The 26171-nt window shown below is 38.6% G+C and overlaps 1 protein-coding gene across 10 annotated transcripts in view; it reads right to left on the reverse strand.

Moving 5' to 3' along the window:
- The window catches only part of MYO6 (myosin VI), a 166671-nt gene that overhangs the window by 18704 nt on the left and 121796 nt on the right, over positions 1-26171 (reverse strand). For 4 of the 10 annotated variants that reach the window (XM_034766174.1, XM_034766171.1, XM_034766172.1 and 1 more), the window contains 12 exons: positions 25748-25841; positions 21214-21344; positions 20998-21075; positions 20110-20239; positions 19391-19481; positions 16783-16933; positions 14849-15057; positions 14183-14261; positions 8068-8228; positions 2990-3031; positions 2526-2555; positions 2064-2102 (listed from right to left, as the gene is read on the reverse strand). In XM_034766174.1, coding sequence (XP_034622065.1) covers positions 2064-2102; positions 2526-2555; positions 2990-3031; positions 8068-8228; positions 14183-14261; positions 14849-15057; positions 16783-16933; positions 19391-19481; positions 20110-20239; positions 20998-21075; positions 21214-21344; positions 25748-25841 — 1235 coding nt within the window. Of the gene's footprint in view, positions 1-2063; positions 2103-2525; positions 2556-2989; positions 3032-8067; positions 8229-14182; positions 14262-14848; positions 15058-16782; positions 16934-19390; positions 19482-20109; positions 20240-20997; positions 21076-21213; positions 21345-25747; positions 25842-26171 lie in introns of those variants that run through there. The other 6 variants (XM_034766176.1, XM_034766175.1, XM_034766178.1 and 3 more) reach the window with 4 other exon arrangements.

A 26171-nucleotide genomic window follows, 5' to 3' on the forward strand; every position in this document is an offset into this window, starting at 1 on the left:
AAGCACCAGGCACTACCATGTGTCTTCACCACTAGAGCCAGTGTTGGAAGAATGGATCCGTACCCTTGTGTGCCCTCTTGACTTGTCAAGAAGATTTAGGGGGCTGAAGAGCTGAGCACCCAGGCGTGTTGGCTCTCCTGAGGGGGTCAGGGAGGGATCCCTTCTTTTCAGACATAAATGACTGTCCTTATGTCTATGAGAATGCCCCTTACTCTCCGATGAAGCCTTCTCTTTAGGCTTAGCAGACTTAGCATCTGTTCCTCAACCCATGCTCAGGAGGTACACTGCCTGCTTATTGAGGATGATGTAGAATGTGTGTGTGGGGGGTCCACAGCCCAGCTCTGATTGGGGCTTCATTGCCTTCTCCATGAGGTGTTTTCTGACTCTCAGTTCCCGACCCTCACGAGTTCTGTGGGGGTAGTGTGGCAGATGCTGCACTTAGCAGAAATGTGAGCCTCACCCAGGCAGTAGAAGCAGCGTTGATGTTCTTTGCTCACAGTAAAGGAGTGAGGGCAGGAAACAGTTTTTAAACCCCCAGAGCCTGGGCAGAATCCCAGACTTCTTGGGGGAAAAGTTCCTGGGCAGGAGGAAATAATGCTATCTAATTATCTGCGCTATACTATAAAAACTACAAAAATTAACTATATAAAATTCATAAAGGAATGACACAGTAAAAAGGAGCTGAGGACACCAAATATTACGACACACACCACATGGCGGTAAGAAGGATCTGGAGAGGCATCGGTCTGCACCGTCCTTTCTGCTATCAGTTGTGAGCACAAAGATCTACGAAGCATGTGCAAGCCAATGGACACTGCTTATAAGAAATTCCAAACTCAAGCGCATATCTCATGTATGGAATAAATATAGGTACCACCACTCAAAGAAGAATCAAAAGTTTCTAAACAATTGAATTTAACAAGTTACCAGTCACACTAGTGTACATTAAAAATGCTAGGTTATGGACAGAACTTAAAAACTATGCTCCTACCACTTTTGATCAAAATTCTTGTGATACTTTCTGGAAGCTAAGGGCACGTTAACTCCAGTGACTCAGCTACTCTACAACCCCCCTACCTATGTTCCCCAGCAATTTCAATTGGATGTGCTAATCTTCCTTTTCTCCTGTTCAAAAATACTGCATGTAATGTTTTTGTGCAAACGTAAGCATCTGCTGTGTTTAATACTATCAGCACTACAATTAAGAAATGGCACAACAAACATACTAATATCGTAAGATCATACACACACACACACACACACACACACACACACACACACACACACAGCATAATATCTTGTTTTCTGAAGGGTTTATTTTTAAAAATGAAAAAGAAAGTAAGATTTCATGTGAACTTCAGACAGCATGTCATAAGGCTGCTTTTTATCCTTGAGGTTACCAAAGACACCTTTTAGTTAGTAACTCAATAAAACAGAATTTTATTTAGAATATAAAACTGCTACATTATTATACCAAGATTGCTGAACAGACACCATCTGGCATTTTGTGTTTCAATGCTTCAGAGAGTACTTCTTCTAGGGTTCTAACAACAAAGTAAACCTCAAATTTTCATTTTGTTTGAAATGGAATTATGTCTGGATTTAATTTCTTATTAAAAAGCTACTTATGGTTACATAAACATAACACTTTTTATGTCCTTATTAACACCATCCTGAACTTGTGAGCATACTGCCTGAAAATTTTGGAAACTTGTCAGTGTCATCTCAGATACAGTGGGAAAAGAATGCTCTTCGAAGCTTTTCCATATCTATTGAAATTATTCAAAAAGAAACCTTAAGGTGCAATTTACTGATAATTTCCTTCTGAGCATGTTTATGCAATCAAATAAATGTCATGGCAAAATAATTAAAGAAAGAAATCAGATAATGATTTTGAATAGGAAGCATACTGATACAGCAATTTCATTCAAAAGAAAAGGTTGATTTATTTCATTGAGCAATTAAATATGGAATTCCATTATTTTATATGCATCAGCCCATTTCAGTTTATGATTTCATTTAATTGAGTGATTAAATTAATTTTGGAAGGTCTATTCACCCACCTAGACAAAACGTCTGACATTTCTTTGGCCATTTGTTCCCTATAAGAAAAGTGATAAGTGTACATAAGAAAAGGGTTATATTCAAATATTAATAAGGTCTGTTATGACTGATGGTATATTATGTCTAAGATAAAACTAATGCAGGAGCAATAAACTTCAACCAAATGCTGATTTATATTGTGGTAACTCCTTATGAATGTTTGCCTCTTTCATACAGGCTAGTTAAAATTCATGGTATTTGCTAGATACTGAATTTACAATTAACTTTAAATATTTCTTAGACATAAGCAAACTATAAGGTATGAAGAATTAAAATTGATTATCAAAGGTCAATGTATAACGATGCTTACTATTATAGGGGAACAGATTAATAAAAGGACAATACAAGAATTTCTTCTAATAAGGGAATTATTACTATAATAAGAAAGTAGTGCAAAACTCAGTGAAAATAAAGTGTCATACGCAGTTATTTGAGGCCTTGTTCCATTGACTCTGCAAACAGAAGATATTTAGGTTAGTCTGGCAATTTCCTAATTAGCTTTCTAATAATCTGAAATGTCAAGAGGACAATCAGTTCAACTTTTCCCTCTCTCCCATCCTCCTCTTATTTATCATCTAATGATTTTATTTGATCTAGGCTCAGCATTATGAAGCCTTTTTTTCTTCTTTAATCTTCTGAATTTATTGATCAGAGTAACACAATTAGAAAAAGTGAAATTAAAATAATTCAGAAAAGCCTTACTCCATTTATAGATGGCCTTCTCACTTCACCATGGCTATGTTTATTACTCTCCTATTATAACCTAGAATTTACTTATTTGTACATAATCAATTGATTTAATCTTTCTGAATCAAAGACTCAGACATGCAACAGATGTACTTATGTGTGGTTGAGCATACTGGAAAAAAAAGGGAACAATTCTTACTTAGCAAATACTGGAACAGGCTGAATAATTTCAGCATCCAATCTGTGAAAAGACACTTAGAATTGAAATGGTTTGTCCTGAATGTACACAAATACAGTATCAACAGTAATCCATATGGCATACATCCTTATGTACAGTACACAGTTATTAAATACATCCATATTTAGATTTCTCTCCAGAAATATGTAATGAAATAACATTCAAAAGTGACAGACTAACCAAAATTTAAAAGGGTTAGTGTGTATTTTGGTACCAGACACTGTAACCAAGCCAGTAAATGTCAATAGAATAAGAAAACAAAATGGCAATGTATTCATTTACTTAACCTGAAAAGTCAAACAGATCAAACACACAGAGTGTGTGTACACTGAATAAAAATTGAGGCCATTTACAGAAGGATATGCTACAAATTGTTGTTTTTTTAAACAGCACGATAGGGCAGAACATATTAGTCACTACTTAGGCTCCTTAGAAACAGAACGTACTATTGTATCATCACATGGCTTTTGGCTAAAAAAAGCTCCTGGTGCTGATTATTAAGTACTCCAAAAGGAGTATAGTTCGATGAAAAAAAATACTTTTGCTCATGTCATGATGCAAAAGTAAAACCAAAATTGTTTGTGGAAATGCTATGCGAAGCACTGGAGAGGCAGTGAGGCTGAATGAGTTCAGTATACTTAGTATGTTATGCAACAATAAGGCTGAACATGGGGTGAGGGAGGGGAGAGAAGGAAATGCAAGTTACAGCAATGTAAGCCTGTGCATGTTGGAATGTGCGGTCCGTCTGCCCCCAAGGAAAACACAAAGGTATTAGAGTCTGCTAAAATTTTAACAAATACCCACTGAGCAAGAATGTTCAGCAGTGATTTTTCAATACTTAACTTGTTATGTTTAGTTCCCGCCTCTCCAAATCTCACAAAGGAATTTCTTCTCTCTGAGCACTATTTCCATGCAATGCTTCGAATTTCAAACCTCTCCCTGCAGCCAACGTGACTAAAATGTCTTGTGAGGATTTGTGTAAAAGGGATTTAAAAAAAAAAAAAAAAAAAACTTGCTGAACTCAATTTTATCCAGGGGTTCTCAAACTGTGGGTCACGACTCCACTTTAATGGGGTCGCCAAGGCTGGTGTTAGACTTGCTGGGGCCCAGGGCCGAAGCCCAAGCCTAAGCCCCACCGCCCAGGGCTGAAGCCAAAGCCCGAGCCCCACCATCCAGGGCTAAGGTTATATGCCCCCTGCCTGGGGTGGTGGAGCTCGGGTGGCAGGGGTCGGGTGGACTCAGTCTTCAGTCCCCACTCCTGGGGTAGTGTAGTCATTTTTATTTTCAAAAGGGGGTCACAGTGCAATGAAGTTTGAGAATGGCTGATTCAGACTGAACAAAATTTCCACAACTTTTCTAAGCACGTTTTCTAGGTGCCTATACACAAGCAGTTAGAAATTAAATTAGTTTGCTTATGCCTCAAAGAAAGTTATAACGAAGGCAAACTGGTTTCTTCACTGCATTTACAGTTGAAATAATCTAAGAAAGGATTTACACTGATGGAAAACAAGATGGACATTTTTGTAAAGTGTTGTCAAAGCTTCCCAGTCAAAAGTATTTTGGTTTTTAAGTGTGGTTGCACTCACTTATTCCCTGAGCCTAGATAGTGTTGCTGGGTTCCCAACCCTCACCATGTGTGTGCGCACATGTCCATGCCCATGCACAAAAACAAAAAAAGGGAGGAAGAGACTCAGTTATAGCTCAAAATGGGTAGATTGTTTTTCAGGTGTGTCTAGGATATCCTGAGATCTCTAATGACACTATGTTGCCACATTAAGCTGTCCAGATCCTTGTTCTCTTTCCAGTGGTTCAAAGCAGAGGATTCCTTTCCCTACCATCTGAATAGATAGAGAAACTGGAGAAGTTATGAGGAAAAGGAAGGTTAAGCATCCTTTTTCTCTACTCATCCTATGTGCTTCAAAGGGCATCCCAGGCAGGGAAGACAGAAGGGCCAGGCATATCCTCTGGCAGCAGGAAAAGTGGGGAAGATCAGAGCTTGGGTGAATCTCTTGCAATGCTTTTACACTGCTACACCTCTCCCTGCTCCTCCTCCTCCTCCTCACATGTCTTGCAAGGAAGGTTACTTGCCAACCTGTCCCCCTTCCTGGGCTCCAATTTCGCCAGAAGCTGGGATTAGGTGACAAGGCATGGATTACTTGATGATACAACCTGTCTGTTCATTCTCTTTGGGGCACCTGCCATTGGCCACTGTCAGAGGATAGGATACTGGGCTTGATGAACCTTTGGTCTGACCCAATATGGCCATTCCTATGTTGTCTCCAACCCGGCATTTCTAGGTGCCTCTGGTGCAGCTCTACTCCTTCCCCTCAGCTGTTGAAAAGCTTCACTGGCCTTCCTTTCCTGGGAACCATGTCTCTTGCTCTGTCATCTAAAAGCAAATTCTCAAGCAGAGCTCCGGAAGTCCCTAAACCTCCTCAAAACAAGTATATGTATATAGAATATCCAATTGGGACCATAATATAATCTAAACCTCATTCTTCACCCTCACGGGTTAAGAGAAGGTCAGGGAAATGGAAGCACTTTAAAGAATAAGATCTATTACTGATTCAGACCTACAGGAGCTGATCTGTCTGCCACAAACTTGCCCTCATTATCATCATGTAGAGCTGAATACCTTAATTTACTCATTTTGCATTCCTACACATGGTTTTGAAAAGTTGCTCTTTGATTTGAGAGACAGATACAAAAAAGCATTGTATAGGAAACTAAAGACAAGGGAGGAAGTGAAAGCTTCCAGAACTCTGTCTGTAAGTATCACACTTGAATTTACAACTGCAAGTTACAGTGGTTGCTGTTAAAACATCAACATTTATCAACTGATACCAAACAACAGTATCTGAGATAACTATTGTATGATGACTGTTAGTGACTGTTGACTTTTCAGTGGCAACCTCTGCAAGTCAATACAGGTACTCAACAAAAATACATATCATACCATGTATTTTATAACCATACCTATATATACACTGAAGTAAAATGCTGTAATAAAGAATGTAAAAGAACAGAAAAGGATTTTCTGGGTTTTTTCTTGAGTTTTTAGAAATTCCTTGTCGTCTGCCAACTTTTCAAGATGCTTCTCTTGTACAAAATAATCACTCTATTCAATCTGTCTTAGAGTGGATTATGGAGGGTTCATTGTTCTTCATTTGACAAGTAAATGGCACTCATTTTTTTAACATTTTATATTTTACTCCTGGGGGAATTCTGTGCCACTGCGCAACGCAGAATTTTGCAGAAATTAATGTTGTGCATGCAGAATTTCCTTCCCCCACCCCCCACCTTCAAAATGGGCTGCAAAGCTTCTGGTTCCCACTGGGGGCCGCTGGACCAGGCAGAGCCCAGCTCTCAAACAGAAAACACTGATCCCGGGAGAGGGAGGGAGCTGGAGGGTTCCCTGCAGCTGCAGTTCTCTGCGCACCCCGAAGGAAGGAAGCAGCGGCACACAGGAAACTCCATGCAAGCACAGGACCCAGCATAAGGCTGTTTCACCCTCTGGATCCTTGGGTGGAGAGGGGATGCCAGTGTCTGGGCTGGGGGGTCTGCAGCTGGGCTCTGCAGAGAAGCAGGAACTGGGTTGTCATAGGGATTTCTTTAACACTCTACTCCTGGGGGGGGGAGGGATTTTTTTGTGTGTGTCTGTATTGTTAGAGATATCCTTGCTGACAGGTATTTTTAAATAAATTACCAAAATAACTGAAACTGCAAGATCATATAGTGCTATTTTTGACAACTAAAATATGCAGAATTTTAAAATATTTTAAAAATTTTGGTGCAGAATTCCCCCAGAAGTAATATTTGTATGTTGATTGGCTGACAGCAGGAGGGTACAAGTTTACCATTGTATTCCTGTACGTATACAGTGAACAGTGAATATTCCAATAGTTTTATATTACTCAGAAACACACAGACTGAGCAATCATGGCAACATTTAGTTTTCTGGTACACTGTACATTATGTACAATACTTTTCTGGTTTGTAAAAAGTTTATTTTTTTCATTATGTCATGGTTTCTAAAACAGAATTCTGACTGACAAAGATACAATATTGAACGTACAAACTGCCTAAGCTCTTTTTCTTTAATTCTATCTAAAATATTGGAATGGATTTGTTACTGGAAACGTAAAGTAACAAATATAAGCTTGCAAATATAATCCCTTCTGTAACTGCCAAGGTGTCATCTCAGCTACACCAAACTAAACAAGGTTCATTACATTAAAAGATAGCTCCTTGTTTTGTATAAAATTACCATTATCAGTTTAGTGAAGTGTTATGAAAAAGAGTACTTGTATTATTCTTCTATGTGTAAAATTAAGATCATGGAGATTCTCTAAACTGAATTTTGTAACCACAAGTCACACAGGGAAAAACGCATTCAACACACACAATGAAGAACAGATGAATAGGGCCAAGTCTCACAGAAAATAAATCAGTGATATGTATGTTAGCTGTCTAAGAAGTTTATTAGTAAATACCCAATGCGGCTGTGTAGTACTTACCCTATAAAATTACATGAAAGACAACATAATATCAATGACAAAGCAAATGCTGTGACATTATCTAAAAAAAACATTTGGAGGGTCTATATCTTTTAATAGAGTGCCTAAAAAGTCAGCTCATATAGGCTTTTTTTAACCTTGACAGGATTATGCATGCATTTCCAATTCTGTATTTGCCAGTTAAGATACAGAAGAACTCAGGTGATAGAAACTTTGGGACTGTCCAAAGACTGAGATACCCCTCTCTTGTTCATACATCATACAGATACTTAGCCAGTGCCAAAAGGGGGATTACATATGATTATATGCACATTGCAAACTAAGAGTTTTTAAGCCAAGCAAGCTATTTTTCAACAAATTTGACAGCGTTATTTGGAAAATTTAATACGCCAATATATTGGTTTGAAAACCCCATTTTACTTTTATTTCTTAATTAAAAACACAAGATCTCCGTATTTTATAACAATAGGATCTGTAAATGAAAAGTTTTGAAAGCAAAGTAAGAGTACTAAATGACCATACCTTCGCAATCCTAAATCAAGCTGAGCCTCATCACTGATGAGCTCTGCTTCACTCTGTGCAATTCTCATCGCAAGTTCACGGTCACGACGTTCCTGTTCAAGGACTGCCTGTTGTTGGGTCTCTTCTTCACGCTCTCTAGCTAGTTGTGCCTCAATTTCAGCCTGCGTAGTATAAACATATGTTTTTAATAAATGCTTTATACTCACCCACCCACCATGAGAAACTACTACAAAGGTAAACAACTAGGTAAGTGATATTACAAAGGTGAATTTTGAAAAAAACAACAAACTATAAATACATGATTTGCAGAATTAAGCGTATTATTCTGCATGCAAAATTTGCTGATAGTTCAAAGCTGTCACATCACCAGTCTGACTGAAGAGCAAGTTATACGTTCAGCTATAGAAAGGATACCTTCAATGATCAAAGAGGACCCACTGAAACAGCTCGGAAGACTGCTCAAGTGGTAGTTACAGATGATTGGGAAGGAAGAAGGTAATAGGAGGAAGTATTAATGAGGGGAGACAGTGGCAGCAGTAGAAACAGAAAAGACACAGGGATCGTTTTCTGACACATGTAAATCAAGAGATACCTTAGGGAAAAATAGTTTCAATATCAGCTTCATTCCCTATGTGGTTTATCAAACCATTTGAGCCCATTAACTTAATTACAGCCTCATAATTCAAAAGATGAGACAATTATTCCATCTATAAAACACATCAAGGTCTCCTCACAATTCTGTTAGGCATGAGAGTCAGGCAAGAAGAGTTTATGGAGTCAAAGCTCAGATGCTCTGTAATACTATAGGTAACATTCCTGAATTTATCTATTTAGAGTATTCCATAAGACTTTGGCAATGAATACTGTTTTTACCGATTCATTTACAAATATGTTTGTAAATATGTTCCTGCATGTTTGTTTATGGCCCATCAGGGAAGGGATCAGGAAAATTACTGTAAATCTCTAAGGGCCTGATTCTGCCTGAAGTCAATGGCAAAACTCTACCAATTTAAATGTAAAGGTACGGGAACAGTTTGTTCTTTCTCACAAGTCCATTTTTAACCACTGGGGTCATGCGTGCATATCAAATGCAATCTGAGCATGTTACCCAAGTCAGCAAAGTTCCATGACCCAACTTTCATCAGTTCCTCTCCTTCAGTCAAAAATCTAGACTAAGACTTCAAAGAGATGGTGATGGAGGGCAAGTCCGCAATGCAGTCAAACAACATACTTAACTGCTAAGTAGTCATCCTTTCTCCTGCAGAGATTACCCTCTGTAGAGTCCTACATTAGATTAGTTAGTAGTAGCAATAAACAGAAGGAGAAATGAGTAATTAACTTTACACAAACCAAAGAAATGCCCTCCTGAATTGGGCATCTGTGCTAGACCCAGAACAGAGAGATTGGAGCTGAGTGGAAGTGTAAGACGTACTTCACATTGCAGACCTACAAATTTCAGACCCAGAAATACAACATATGCAAGCCACAAAGACAATCATAGTGCTAGCTGATCAATTCTTAAAGCCTTCTAGCAGTGGGACACTTGCTTCCTCAATGGATACAATTTAATCCATTTAAACTATCTCTGAACAGAAATTATTTATCCCTTGACTTTGAGCATCTGGTATAATCTTGAAAAAAGGGCTTGGATTCAACCAAACAGCACCAATAGGTCTTTTTACATCAAATTTATGCAGTCTGGCAGTATATTATTATTTTGATAGAGACACTGGTCCCAGCACAATCAGTTAATGTTGAGCTCATTTTTACAACTGAAGCAGAGATTCAGCCTCTTTGTTATGTGTGTCATGCGAGTTCCACACTTTTGTTTACTACTACTATGTGGGCCAGGGTGAGTAAAGGGGAGGAGTAAACAGGAACAAAGGAGGGTCAGGGTACTGTGGGGGGGGGGTGGAGAGGAGCATGAAAGGCAGGTAGAGCAAAGATGGCAGCACAGGGATAGCAAGTTAGAAGTGAGAGAAGAGTTTGGAAGAAATCATAGTGAACAGAGTTTAAGGCACTCTGCTGACATTACTGGGCCTTTTCCTGCAGCCTCAATAATGCTGCAAATGCACCCAGCTCCTGCCAGGACAGAGACAATATGCTCTTGGTGGCTACCTTCCCAGCCGGCAGCTCCCAAGGTTTCAGAAAAAAAAGAACAAAAAGGTAATGTTCTGATTCAGAGAATTCTAACATCACCCTATTTAAAGAATTTTAAATAGTAAAAAAGCCTAGATTATCAGTGTTGATAAATGTAAAGTAATGCAGACTGGAAAACATAATCCCAACTATACATAGAAAATGATGCTGTCTAAATTAGCTGTAATCACTTAAGAAAAATCTTGGAGTCATCATGGATAGTTCTCTGAAAACATCCCCTCAATGTAGTCAAAACAGCTAACAATGTTGGGAATCATTAGGAAAGGAATACATAAGACGACAGAAAATATCATATTGCCTCTATATAAATCCACGGTATGTCCTCATCTTGAAAACCGCGTGCAGATGTGGTTGCCCCATCTCAAAACATATATTGGAATTGGAAAAAGGGCAAGAAAAACGATGAGGGTATGGAAAAGCTTCCATCTGAGGAGAGATTAATAAAACTGGGACTCCTCAGCTTGGAAAAGAGATGACTAAGGGGGGATATGATAGAAGTCTATAAAATAATGACTGGTGTGGAGAAAGTAAAGAAGTGTTATTTACCCCTTCTCATAACATAAGAACTAGGGGTCACTAAATGAAATTTACATGCAACAAGTTTAAAACAAAAGGATTTATTTCTTCACACGATGTACAGTCAATCTGCGGAACTCTTTGTCAAAGGATGTTGTGAAGGCCAAAAATATAAAAGGGTTCAAAAAAGAACTAGATAAATCCATGGAGGATAGGTCCATCAATGGCTATAAGCCTCTCTTTGCCAGAAGCTGGATCACTTGATGATTACCTGTTCTGTTCATTCCCTCTGAAGCACCTGGTGGTATTGGCCACTGTTGGAAGACAGATATTGGGCTGGATAGACCCTTTGGTCTGACCCAGTATGGCCATTCTTATGTTCTTAATTTGGGATGAGAAAAACATCACTGTCTTCATGAATCTAGGAGGATGGAGTTGGATCTGCATTGCATCTATCCATCTGGATGATATATTTGCAACTAAAAGATGTCTTCCAAGAGAGTTTTGTTCCCCTTGATAGCTGTAAGCATCCTGGAACTCTCTAGGTTTATGTTAGGATTGCTATCTGCATTGATATAGCCTGATTGTAGCTGTGATATGGCTTTTAGTAGTGCAAATCTGATGCCCTCTCTGTACCAAGCTGCAAAAGCCTTAAAGACTGAAACATGATTTTGGGAATGAGCTTTTAAAAAAAAAAATATTTAAAAAGTCTAGACTATTGAAAGGCAAAGGCCAGCACCTTCACCTGCACGTCCTCGGAGAGACCAGATATTTTTAGTCCTAGCCGTTACTTGTTCTTAACACTGACCGCTGAAGCAATGGAATGGATTTGAAATTTATAACTATTGTTTATAACTATTTAAGAGAATGTTCATAAGTAGAGACTGATAAGATGCCAAGAAACATTAGAAAGAATTGTTCTGTAACCTGCCGTCAATAGTGAGAAAAAAAACATGCTTTCTACGTGGAACAAATAGAACAGTGATCCATGGTTGGTGTGTATGTGAGACTTCAATATTTAACACACTGAAATGGTTCTAGGACTCAGGAAAGTATAAGAAGTGACAGACAGCTTCCTGAAGAACTCCAAAATTAACAAAGAATTTGCATGCATTACATGTTCTTCGTTTGATTAACAGTCTGTTATGAACAGCAGGAAAGCAAAGGTGGGTAGGAAGGTAGATGGGATTGTGATATCAATGGCAATTCTGTCAATCATTCTACAGCAGGCTTGCTCTTTTACAAGCTTGTTTTACTGTAAAAATTGTTCTGGGATTTGATTACTTCTAAATTACAAAAACTCTAAATATTCATTTATATCAACAGCATTATGCTTATATGCAGAAATAAGTACACCTCTACCCCGATATAATGCTGTCCTCGGGGGCCAAAAAATCTTACCACGTTATAGGTGAAACCGCGTTATATTGAACTTGCTTTGATCCGCCGGGGCGTGCAGCCCCACCCCCCGGAGCACTGCTTTACCGCATTATATCCGAATTCGTGTTATATTGCGAGTAGAGGTGTATAATGTCTAAGTAAAAAAATCCTATCTCCAACTAGCAAGAAATATTATATTTTACAATTCTTATTTAACGGTAGGCAATTTAACAAAGCTATGGCATAAGACTTTTAAATTAAGATATTTTTATTTTTTAAAACAATTTGAAGTCAAATGTCACAGCTGTAAATAATAGACTTCTCATTACTTCCCTGTAGCAAAGTGTTATATTTCCCAGCTGGGATTTATTTTTCCTTCTTCAACTACTGTATATAGCTACTTCAATGCACAAAATTATCTTAATGCCACATTAGATCAATATTTTAAAATTAAAGCCATGATATTCAGAGTTAAAATTTACAAAATAACTTTAAATTAACCAGTTACATATTATGGATTGCAACAGTGTTTTTTTTATTACATGATTATATTTCATTGAACTGTGACACTTACGTGGTAAGTATATCAGAACCTCACTAATTCTCACTTTGGAACCCACCATATAGAGAACTCATTAAGAAAGGAAAAAAAGGGGGATGGGGGGCTAAGTCTAACCTCACTTCGCAGATAAGATTTAGTAGCACTGTGGTGTGGCTAGGTATCATACTACTAACATTACATTATTTGTAGAAAATACAACATTAGTACAGCCAAATCTGATAATTCATAGAACTTAATCTAATTTACACTTTTTGAGCTGCTGGGGGGAGTGGGAATGTGTGTCAGTGACGCAGAGACAGAGAAAGTGTGTGTGTGTGTGTGTGGCCTCCTGTTATCAATTCAATCTCCTTTTGTAACAATATTGATTCATTTCAATCTTGATTTTGGTTTAATCATATGCAAAATGCTCTCCTCAGTGTAACTAACAACAGTTCTGCTGACAATGACCCCTTCTCCTTCATTTTCCTTCACCTTGGGGGAAGCACAAGCCACTGTGCATTGTCTTGGACAGACTCTATAGCTACAAGAACATTTCCAGTTCCTTTCTGTCTCAGTTCTACTCCTGCCCATCATATCCCTTGTTCTCCTATACTTGTGGCAGCACTGCCTCTACCTGTCCTTTAATTAAAAGATTCAGCCCTTGGTTTTTCTAGTTTTCTTCCCACACAGTCATTTCACGTCTGCCTTTAGAGATGGAGTGTACTAAGGAGCGATTGTTAAAATGGCACCTTCTGACTCTGCTCACCATCTGCATTCAGTCATATCTACAAACAATGCTAACGAGTCCCCATGAATTTGAGGACTCTATTCAATATTGCCTTCTGGTTTTTAAGAACTTCCATGGACTTGTTCATGCTCAGCTCACATAAATAGCCTCAGCTTCTCTGTATCATTTCATCTGTCACTGCTTTCCTCAATGCTGTTCCCAGGGCCGGCTCTAACTTTTTTGCTGCCCCAAGCAGCAAAAAAAAGCGCCGCCCCCTAAGCCCCCCGCCGAGCGCCGCGCCACCGCCCCCCCCCCCCCCCGCCGAGTGCCGCTGGAACCCCCCCCCGAGCACCGAGCAGCCCCCCCGCCGAATGCCGCGCCGCGCTCCCCCCGCCACCCCTTACCAGGTGCCACCCCAAGCATGTGCTTGGGTGCCAGCCCTGGCTGTTCCACACAAGCTGGACACTGTTTGCACAAAACTCTATACTGCAGCTCCTGCCATCTAGAATAATCTCTCTCTCTCTCCTTCTCATTCACACACACTTGTATTCCTACCTGGAAAATGTTTTTTTTTCTTACCAATCACTATTAAATTCTCCCTCTTCCCCACTTCTACAGTTACTGAATTACCTAACTATAATTCCACTATTTGTTTTTGTCAATGCTTATATTAACTATGGTAACCACAACACTTTTATTATCTTGAGAATAGAGCCTCTAGTTTTACTTGCTCAAAGAGGATAACAGGATGATTTAAATGAAAGATCACGAAAATTTAATTAAAATGTTACCTGAATACGTTTTTCTTCCTCTTCCCTCTTCTTCCTCTCTTCTTCTTCCTGTTTTCTCTTTGCCTCAATCTCAGATTTTCTAATACAAGAAATAAAAACAAGAGAAAGCATTTGGTAATTACATAAATTATAACAGAACATAAATGAATAAGAAACATACAAGCACTGAAATAAACGGCCCAGGGAGGAATCTCCATCATTGGAGATTTTTAAGAGCAGGTTAGACAAACATCTGTCAGGGATGGTCTAGATAATACCGAGTTCTGCCATGAGTGCAGCGGACTGGACTAGATGACCTCTCAAAGTCCCTTCCAGACCTACGATTCTATGATTCTAAGCATCTTACATAAATCTAAATGGCAACTTGAGAGGCAGAGTAGTCCAATGGACAGGGTTTTGGATTGGGAGTCAGGAGACCGTTTATTCCCACCTGCGCCTGAGGCGTCACTTCACCTCTCCCTGACTCTAGTTTTCCCTCCTCCATTTGTCTATCTTGTCTATATTTAAACAGTAAGCTCTTCAGGGCAGGGACCATGTCTGTACAGCACTTAGCACAAGGGAGTCCCAAGGCCTCTAGGTGCTACTTTAATATTAATAACAAATGGATTAGACTGTCATTTCTGTTTGCTTTTGAATCCAGAACTGATTATGTAATTCAAGACTCACAGTCGCCTTTCCTCCTCTTCCTTTCTGCGACGTTGCTCCTCCTCTTCACGTCTTTTCCTTTCTCTTTCCATTTCCTCCTGGATGCGTCGCAGCCTCTCCGCTTCCTCCTCTTGCTGCTTCTTTTTCTGCAGCTCACTCAGAAGCTGCTCTGAGCTCTTAACTAGAGCATCGTACTCTTTCTGTATCTGTTCCCTAGTCATCACAGTGGCCTGGAAAATAAAATATGAAATATAGGGGATAATATTCAGTAATGCTTGTACTGCATTTTGAAAAATATGAAGCCCTATAAAAGTGCATTACAGGTACATTGCATTTTTGTTTTGTTTTGGGGGAGCACAATAGGGAGTTCTATTTTGTCTCACTTGTCACTTTAAACTACAAATAACCTTCATCCTTACAGCTGAGGACTGGCTAGGACCTCACTTCTTTGAAGCATGTCATCCCTTTTCAATCCTTACTCCCTTAAGAAAGATATTCATGTTGATCAGTTACATACAATACTAATCATATGGCAACACAGCGGATGGTTTTACACCTCTCGTTACCCTGGCACTCATATCATTGTATGGTATTTTTACTAGTCACCAACATTTAAAGAAACAAACATACCAGTATTTAAAATGAGCTTAATATGATGCAAATTATTTAACTGGACAAGGTAATGGTCCCCACTACTTTTTTTGAAAAATGTTTGATAGCTACAGTTTTATTTAATTCCCACTTCACTGTCTTCCCCTTTTCACATTGATTCATGCAAACAATCATGACATTTCATCTATATTCAGTTTACTTTTTTCCTCAGATGTCTTGTGTTCTATGCATAGTAGAGGATTCATCTTTTTCACATGACTATTACTTTTTTTTTTTTTTTTTTTTAAATAGGCACTATAAAGGTTGACTAAGGTCAAAATTCTACCTGCTCTGTGTTAAAAACTTCAGTATCTTCTTAACTGGGATTTCAAACGTCAAAAAACAGATACTATCCCACTGCAATGGGACCATTGCTAAAACGTCATCTTCCTAGACAGTAGAACCATTCACAATTAAGTCTAATATGTTAGGTTTCTTTCAATGTGCGTCAATTTTGTGTGGACTTTCTATTAACAATGCTTGAGACAAACGTCAAAGCTACCAGCCTTGGTAGAGTCCTTTATTATAGTCAAAGTTGTCGGCATATAAGACTAAAATCAGAGTTTTTGCACTGCTTCAGTAGAACCAAACAATAAAGACATAGTCTCCTTAAATTATTCCTAGTGCTCAGTGTTTTCATTCTTCTGAGCTAAACCTGCTATTCCCAGAAGTTCTTCAGTCAGATATCATACATAAACCTCTTCAGGAGGCATTTTCAAAACCAACACATGAGCTCACTGAGAAGCAAAAAGAAAACATTTAGTCTTTTTAGATAACACTGTTGGCCTTGTGGTAATCTTCTTTGGCTTGATAGTTATGCAAAACCTCTTAAGCACCATGTTCTACTAAGCAATTAAGGTAATACCAAAACCCCAATTAATTTAAAACATTGCTACTGTACATTATTCTAAGCACCATATTTTGCAGCACTAGACGAAGCTTATGTAATACGTTTATCTCACAATATCAAAAGGGTTGCTACATCCATCACAATATGCATTATGACCAAACTTTCAAATTTATATGCTTAGAGTTAGGGTGCCTAAATATCGATTTAAGTGCCAAATAAGCAGGCTTATTTTTAGTCATGCTGAGCACAACTAAATTTAAGGGGATTTGGCAGTGCAGAACACCTCTTAAAATCAAGCCTCTTTATTTAGATGGCTAAACATGAATTTAGAAGCCTAACTTATGGCACTTGTATTAAAAACTCTGGATTAAATGCTAACTATAAATAAAGGCTTTGACCTTCTATTTCAGATGAAGTTAAAAACCATCTCAAAAGTTCTATTGTTATGTAATACCTTAATCTTGACCATCAAAGCATCAATAGATAACTCCAGATCCCGGATCTGCTTGCTCATCTCTGGTTTTCCCTCTTTCAGAGCACTTACTACTTCATTAAATTTATCAAGTCTCTTTTTCAGTGTACGCACTTTTATTAGGCCATTAATACTGTGAATATAAAAAAAATCACTATATTTTAAGATGTTTTTGTAAAGTAGGCGATAAATATTTTTTTAAAGTATCAGTAAATATTCACATTGATTTCTAATCCTGTTTTCCCTTTTTAAATCTGCTGTTTAAACTATGGGCATGTCTTCACAGGTTGGAATCGGGGTAATGTGCACTATAGGAATGTGATTTCTAAAACACACTAATGTGATGCATGTAGGCCTGCTGATGTGCTTTAACTTAGTACTTTTTGAAATAGCACTATGTTAAATCCTACTAGTGGACACTGACAGGGTCCACACAGACAACTAATGTGCAACACGCTAGTGTGCTTCAGTAATCTCACACCGATTGTGTACACTGCCACACCATGTAAACAAGCCCCGTAACTCTGCAAATCAAACAAACACATAGGGATTGCATGGCACAGAGGAAGAGTACTGGCATATTGAGCCTTTGACTATTAATAAAGTGAACCCAATTAGCAATGACTAAAGTCTATGGTCAGAAAGTGACCTACAGAATGTGAAATGCATTTGTGATCTCTAGTGTCCACATCTCAAAAACAAATTATTAGAGGCACCATTATTGGAGAAATCTTAGTGGTTAAAGAATAAGTTTTGCCATTTAATTAACCTGAAGCAGTACTGGAACCTGAATCATCACAGAAACTCAACTACCCAGAAGGTGATCCCTGCAAGGTAGTCAAGGCATATAAATAAGGAAGGAGGAGGAATTCAGCACCTGTGCAGCACAGGGCTTCAGCAGGACACCTTTAAAAGGACTGAATTGAGCAAAAGAAACACAACCAATGAAAATTGAAGTAATTTTGGGTACAACCATGCTTTTTTTGTGGTTTTACAACCACATTTTCTTATTTTTTTTAAAACGGCTTTTCTCGCCTCCCTGTTATTGTGTGAAAGACTCAAATAAAAGAGGAAAATTGCTATCCAGAGAAAATAGTAAAATAGAAGACATCAAATGCAGAACGTACACAAACTGAAAACAAAGATAACAATATTTCACCATGTCTGTTTCAGCTATAGTAGTCTTAAGTGATACCTGTAACAATAGATAGAAATATTCAAAAAGGAGAGGTTGGGTTTTTTAAGTTGCATCCCTTAGGTAATAAAAAGTCCTTCATACTAGCCCTTCATTTGTTCAATAAGAATAGCCAAGTGTTCCCTGCTAACATGGTAGCTGGTTGAGAGAAGTTATCAATGGTTCAGTCATGCTGGAAGGGCATAATGAATCAGTCCGGTTCTGTTCAATATCTTCATCAATGATTTAGATAATGGCATAAAGAGTACACTTATAAAGTTTGTGGACAATACCAAGCTGGGAGGAGTCGCAAGTGCTTTGGAGGATAGAATTAAAACTCAAAATGATCTGGACAAACTGGAGAAATGGTCTGAAGTAAATAGGATGAAATTCAATATGGACAAATACGAAGTACTCCACTTAGGAAGGAACAATCAGTTACACACATACAAAATGGGAAATGACTGCCTAGGAAGGAGTACTGCGGAAAGGGATCTGGGGGTCAGAGTGGACCACAATCTAAATATGAGTCAACAGTGTAACACTTGCAAAAAAAAACAGCAAACATGATGCTGGGATGTATTAAAAGGAGTGTTGTAAGCAAGACATGAGAACTACTTCTTCTGCTCTACTCCACGCTTATTTGGCCTCAACTGGAGTATTGTGTCCAGGTCTGGGTGCCACATTTCAGAAAAAAATTGGACAAATTGGAGAAAGTCCAGAAAAAGGCAACAAAAATAATTAAAGATCTAGAAAACGTGACCTATGAAAGAAGATTGAAAAAACTGGGTTTGTTTAGTCTGGGAAAGAGAAGACAGAGGGGACATGATAACAGTTTTCAAGTACATAAAAGGTTGTTACAAGGAGGAGGAAGAAAAATTGTTCTTCTTAACCTCTGAGGATAGGACAAGAAGCAATGGGCTTAAATTGCAGCAAGGGAGGTTTAGGTTGGACATTATGAAAAACTTCCTAACTGTCAGGGTGGTTAAGCACTGGAATAAATTGCCTAGGGAGGTTGTGGCATCTCCATTGTTGGAGATTTTTAAGAGCAGGTTAGACAAACAGGGATGGTCTACAAAATACTTAGTCCGGCAATGAGTGCAGGGGACTGGACTAGCTGACTTCTCGAAGTCCCTTCCAGTCCTATGATTCTATATTACTGGTCTTTATTTGAGAATGTCTATACATAGATTAATCAGAATACTGCACAATATTTGTATTAATTTTCTAATAAGTGTTACTCGTCCATTCAATTTGAATAAGCATGAATGCAAAAACTAAATCCACACTTTAAAAATATTGCTAGTATAAGTTATTGTTTGACACCCTCACCTTAAGACTATTCAGTTAGGCATAAGAAATATCAACATTTAAAAAAAACAGTTTTTGAACCTTATGTAATCCCTCCCTTCTTACCGTGGTTTGTGCTTTCTCTTGCAAAGCCACATACGAATAGTCTTTTGTATTTTAATGCAGGCACTAGCTCGGTATTTTATTTTGTTTTTCACTGCAAACACACAAAATAAATTCAATGAGTCTGAATGGTTTTATAATTTTAAATAGTTCAAGGGAATGCCTACATTCCCTACAAACACACGTTTGATAAGTCCACAAGGTATTTATTTTTAAACAGTGATGTCCCAGAATGATAACTATATGACAAGTCTCCAACTCTCATCTATGATTAGATGCTTTTTCAGATTTAGCTGATCTGTGAATTAGGTAAAGACTTATTTTCTCATAAAAGTCTCTAACACACAAAGTCCACCAAACAAACCACTATTTCCTTAGATGTAATTGTTTTAAGGTGGCAGGCCTTCTGCTCTATTATTCCAAAAAAGTAGGGTCATTAAGTTGTATAAATTTCTAGATTCTAAATATCCTGGAAAAGACTCATGGGTGATACAAACGTGAATAAATTGGGACCTAAGTGAGTATGTGTAAATAACATGAAGCACTGAGCAGTCCCAATGACTCCGAAGGGATTATTCACATGCCTGAAGTTAAGCAAGTAGGTATTTGCAGGCTGGGGGCCTTAATTAATACTGTTCAAATTACGAAGCAACGATCCAGTTGCTGTGCTATACTCTGTTAGTATATTTTGATTTACTAAAAAACAACATTAAATTACATACATTTAATCACTGAGAGAGAACACCACTGAACTTTTTTCCAGCGACTGCAGATAAGCCAGTGATTGACTCGTTTAACCAGCTCCGCTAGATGATCTGGATCAGACTTCATTATCTGATCAAACTCTGCAAACTAAATACATAACCAGTTTTACATAACAAAAGAATAGATAGAAAATAGACAGTCAACATTATAACCTAACAGAACACTGAGGACAAAGGTAAAATATCAGTACAGTAAATAGAACCTTGTAACCATGGGAACTTCAGTTCAACTTCCAATTAATTCAAACACGTGAAAAGGTAACTTTGCTTTCACATTTTAATAGGTTCTGTTGATAACAGAAATGACTACTTCCAAGCCAGGCATTTTCTGACAGTTGCTGAGTGCTCAGTGGTTTTGAAAATCCAGAAACATATTTAGGTGCCAAAATAAAGATTTATGGCTATGATTTTCCAAAGAGACTTCTCATTTTGAGTACCCCTTTAAGGTATCTTAGGTTGGGTACCCAAAGAGAGAAGCCCCCAAGACATTTTTGAAAACCTTGACATACCAGCCTAACTTAACGGCATCCACTTTTTAAAATCTTCAGCTTTTGGATAATTATGTTACTGAGTAAGACAATTACATCTCTGTACTGAAGTCTCACTCCTAGATATAAAAGCTTTAATTGCTTCTCGTCCCTTTGCTCCAGCAACAGCAATGTTCATATTCAGAGAAAGATGATTTGAATATGGATATGTTTTAATGGGAAACCTTTGTTTCTCTGCTATAACCTTTTTTATTTTAAGCATGCAATATATTTTCACTCTAAGGCAATACTTTTCTGGAAGTTTACATAATCTTCAATACTCTATGTTCAAAAGCTGCAATTGAAAGATACTATTTACCTTGCCAGGTCTAAAAAACACCTTTGTTAATCCAAATTTGTAATCATTTTCATTTAAGCCCAAGGCTTTAAATAGTGCCTATAACATAAGAAAAAAAATCAGTTTCATTCATATTTCACAAAAAAAGGCACAAAATAAACCAAAATAAATATTTTCTATCAGAGATGAAGAGAAAAAAAATATGGACAATTCATTTGGCACTCAGGTGGTTGTTACCTTGCAGAAAAGTCTAGGGTCCAGTCGAGCTAGTTTTGCAGGCATATACTTTTTGTACATATTGTATAGCTCATGAAACGATGCTCGTGATGGGAAGCCACCTTGCATCAAGTCCAAAACAGACACCATACCTATATTCACAGAAATACACACAAAAATATGTATGTCATTAAAATTTAAGTAAAGCAGTTGTTTCATATTAATGAGCAATTAATGGCTTAGGCCATTTGGACATGCTCAAATGCTTGGCCTAAGTCCCCAATGTAGTATGTGGTTCTGCATGGACTGGCTCCAGCATCCACCATTTCCTAGTCAAATGGCCTGTAAGTGTGCGGTCTCACCCCTGCGATGCCTCCTGCTGGTCTCTCAGGGAATTAGCTCGATTTCCAGCCCGGAGCGACCTCTGCAGGACGGAGATCCATCACAACTGGGCCCCGTGTTCCCCCCAGACCCCGGTGCCTGTTTTCTCTGGGGTGCTGCCGACTGGCAATACCCCAACAGTTTCTGTGGATCTCCCCTCCCCAGGAAACCCCCACCCACTACCCCCCACCTCGCCTCAGTCTGGGCTACTGCCAGTCCTCATCTAGCCCACTCACTGGGGCAGACTGCAGTATAAAAGCCACTCATCACAGGCAAGGGGGTTTGACCTGCTGCCTTCTTCTACCGCCCAGTACCTCTGTGGGCCTGGGACCAGGCCCTGCAGCCTGGGGAGTCGCCAGGATGTATCTCCCCTGCTCCTTTGGCTCTCAAGAGGGTACCTGGGAGCGAAGCCAGCCCTGCTTCACTCCCAGGTACCCTCTTATTCCCCTGCAGCCAGGCCGGTCTCCCTCCACAGCTAGAGGAGAGACTCTGCTCAGCTTCTGGCTGCCTGGGCCTTCTTATAAGGCCCTGCTGCCCTGATTGGGGCATGGCCCAGGTGTAGCTCCTTCCCCAGCCAGCTTGGGCTTTTTCTCCTAGCCCCTAGTCCTCTCCCCGGCTGGCTTCTACCCTGTTAGAGTTGGTGCAGGTAACCACCCCGCTACATGGCCATTTATATGAAGTTATTCCTGAATGGCTGAGACAGTCTGCAATAATATTCTGAGTCCTTGCCAGATACGTGGCAACTAACAGACTTCAGTGGGTTACTCTATTAAATCTTTTTTGGCAGATCCACTACTTTGCTGTTCCTTGCCTAAAGCAGTGTCCCAATAATTTCTGAACAGACAAAGACTATTAATGTGTAGGATGGCACACCAATGATGTCAGCGTGAGAGGCAGTGCAGAGTGCAAAGGTGCAGATGACTGGCATTAGCACCTGTGCCGGCACACCCCGTTTACATATAATGCTGGGATGTGCCTTAGCTGGTGAGATAGTGGCAGAGTGGAATGAGTCTATTATAGATAACCCTAAATACTGCCATCATCTCCAGCGGTGCAACTTATTGCTACCCAAAACAGTAAAAGGCTGGAGATGCTTCAAACTGTAATTAAAACAGACATTGCAATGCCAGAGAGTACATGAGTCAAGGCTAAATTCATGCCATGAGCCGGAGTGCAAGAGAGTTTCAAAATCACCCCAGATCTCAGAATTAGTGGGAGAACCTCTGGGATGCCCCAAAATTGCCCAAAAATATCAATGTCTTGATGCATCAAAATGCCTCCAAAGTTGCCTGGTAAGAGTGTCACAGCACAGATACAGGAATTTCATGCCACGCCTTCTATACTCTCTTTCATGCAATGATCTCAAAATACTTAACACCACAATCTCCATGGCAGTTAAATATTAACATATTATACCACTTAGCAGAATGAATAAACTAGGAAAATTGGGTTACACTTTGGAAGCAAGAGCCATCCTTGACCCACTCCCCCCAATTCCATATCTCATTATATCCTGCAGCTAAGTAACATACAACCAGCCATGTGTCTCTGCTAATTTTGAAAAATTCCTAGCAATAGATCTTGTGCATCTCATTTTTAATTTTATTTGTGATTGTTTTTACTGACTCTTTTTGCCACCTTTCCTTATTGCATATTTGTTCTTGGTGAAGTTTGTGCTATTGTCATTCGCCTTTTGATTTACTTCCATTAATACCTTTTTTTAAAAATTTCATATTATAAGTCGCTCTTTTCTAGCTTAAACTTTACTTCTCTCCCCCCAAGTTTAATGTTTATGTATATTTGTTATTTTACCGAAACAGATTAATACGTGTACAAAAATGTGCTTATAGAAGCTTATGGTGAAAAATAAAAAGTTTAGTCTATTAATTTGTTTAGTCTCACAAACATAGCCAAGTGCTATTAGCTGCTGATAATGGCGTTAATGGAATCCTAATTCAAGCAACATTGTTAAGCATTTGTGTGTCTATGATTAGCTAATTTTTACTTAAACATAACTTGGCATGACAAATATAAGTATGCTCGCCAAAACACCAGATGCTGAACCAGGAACTTCTGTAGAAAAACTAAGCTCAAACTACTGAGCTCACAAAAGGATAATGGAAACAAACACCTGGACAGAAAAGTGTATAAAGGACTTATGAAGAATGATTCAATTTAATATTATTGACTTATTTATATTGTGCCACCATGATTTTCTGGGAGTAAGTTCATTCTAGTAACCCAGTAAACCGTTCATATCAAGCATAATAGTGCAAGAACAAGGCTGAATAAATCTGTAAACAATACCATAAAAATTAAAAGGACCTTGTATTTCCAGATTCGTAACCATGCAGCATCGTTAAAAAAAAAAAAACTAGATCGGATTGCTTGTACTCATTCTGCATTTGAGTTGTGGGGCAGGATTCAGGTGGGCCTACTTTCAATGGATCAGCCCAGGCGCACTGCAGAGGTCTCAGCTGAACTGATAAGCTACATGGCTGAAGTCACTGAAACGGATGGTACAGGGTGATTTTGGAGTCCATTCAGATGGCAATTCTTCTGCTCATGGATGACAACCAGGGGGTTTCTGGCATAACTCACAGTGTGGGACATATTCAAGATCTGATATTTTGGTTGAGATTGGACCTCAAGGAGGTAGAGATTACTCTAATGGTTACAGACCAACCATTTACCTTCTTCTGTTTGAGGGCAGAGTGGCACCTTGCCTATTTTGATGGTGTACCCTCAGATGGTAATGGAACCAGAGAGCTCTCAGGGAGAATACTATTTAGTCAACAGAAAATTCAGTTGATAATTGAGTGGAACTTCAAATGAACTTCAGTACTTGTCCATAGATACCGTGGCCCCTAAACAAGTTGCTCTGCAACTTCACTATTACAGGTCACTCTTGTTTACAGCTTACCTGCAATAGCTGAAGTGATATGAAAGACTGTTAAAGTGCAAATGGCAGAAATCTCATGCCAAATCACATCTCTTGCAGTCTTCAAATTAAGACTAGATGGCTTTTGGAAGATACGCTTTAGTCAAACACAAATGACTGGGGTCTATACCACGGTAGCTGGGTGAAATTTAATATTCAAAAATTCTGATATTCAAAAAGTCAGACTAGATGACCTGACAGTCCCATCTGCCTTAAACTCTATAAATCTATGACAAGTGCACAATGGAACGGTCTTGTTAGATCCTTCTCTGCTGCTGGATGTTGAGATATAAGCTGTTAGCAAGAGTGTTTTTTTCTACAGATATGTTTAGCAAGAAAAGCACACCTTTCCCTTCAGATGCATATCATTCCATGGATGCCATTCATACACTTGACACTTCAAGCACTACAATGAGTGCAAAATGGGGGATACATCTACCAATCAATCAGAAAACTGAAGATGGTGCAGAATGCGGCTGCTTGCTTATTAAGGAGCATTTCATGCTAAGAACATATAATACCATGATCTATACTGGCGGTCTATTTGTTTCCAGGCAGAGAACAGGATGTTGGTATTAACATATGAATCCTTCAGCAGTTTGGGACCTGGCTTTCTGAGGTACTGCCTCTTGTTCTATGCAACACTCCTGAAGTTCAGCAGATGTGCTCAAATTGGAACACCATCAGTTTAAACATGAAAAGAGTGCTGACCAGGTGTTTCTTGTAAAGAGTCTTCAACTCTGAAACCCATGCCTTCTGCTCAGTCCACCTTTTGGGACACACTACAAGGTTCATCTTTATTTTCAGGTGTTTGGGGAGGAAGAGAGTAGAGGATTAAAGAGTGATCAAATGTAGGGGTTGCTAGACTTTTTCTTATCTGAGCAAGTATTACATGGGCGATCTTATAAAATGCATTGTGAATCTGAATTTGTATTGTATATTTTAATGTTGTTGAGTGCATAGTGCTTGCCAGCTTTTTTTTAACACTGAAAAAGTCTAATTAAAAATACATTTAATTAACATAATTATCTGATTACTGAGAATCAAAATTAATTAATAAATACTCATTAGATACAAATCACTTAATTGTATCTAGAGACCATTAAATTAAGAACAGAAATATTTGTCCAAACAAGGAAACATTGTTTCAATGACAGACATTCCAACTTTGTGTGAATCTGTAATACACAAAATAAAAAAAATAACCAGAAATCAATAAGAGGCATATATTACCTGAACACTGAAGCTGAGAGAGAATCTGTCCCCCTTCGAAATGGTGACTTGTCATCTTTAAATTAGGTTTGATGCAGCGAATAAAGCTTGACCCCTATTGTCAGGACAACAAGTTAGCAGAATCTATATCAATTTAAACCTTCTGAATAAGTGATCATTTAAAAATTACAGAACAAAGGAATAGTACTAGATTTCTAAAAAGGGAAACTGACTTTTTATGCTTTTCAGTCTTTTCATATCCATTTTGCACTCAACATATCTTGACGCAATTGATCTCAAAGTTCAAACTGTAAATTAGAACCTCACCTTCTTTTCATTCAACAATTTTTTTCTTACCACCAATAACTGAATCCAATTATTACTGCATTAGTCTAGTTGCACTTTAGCTCCACTACTGCAATCATCTTCCTTGAAAAAGACTAGC

Source organism: Trachemys scripta, chromosome 3 (assembly GCF_013100865.1).
Source record: "Trachemys scripta elegans isolate TJP31775 chromosome 3, CAS_Tse_1.0, whole genome shotgun sequence".
NCBI classification, from domain to species: Eukaryota; Metazoa; Chordata; order Testudines; family Emydidae; genus Trachemys; species Trachemys scripta.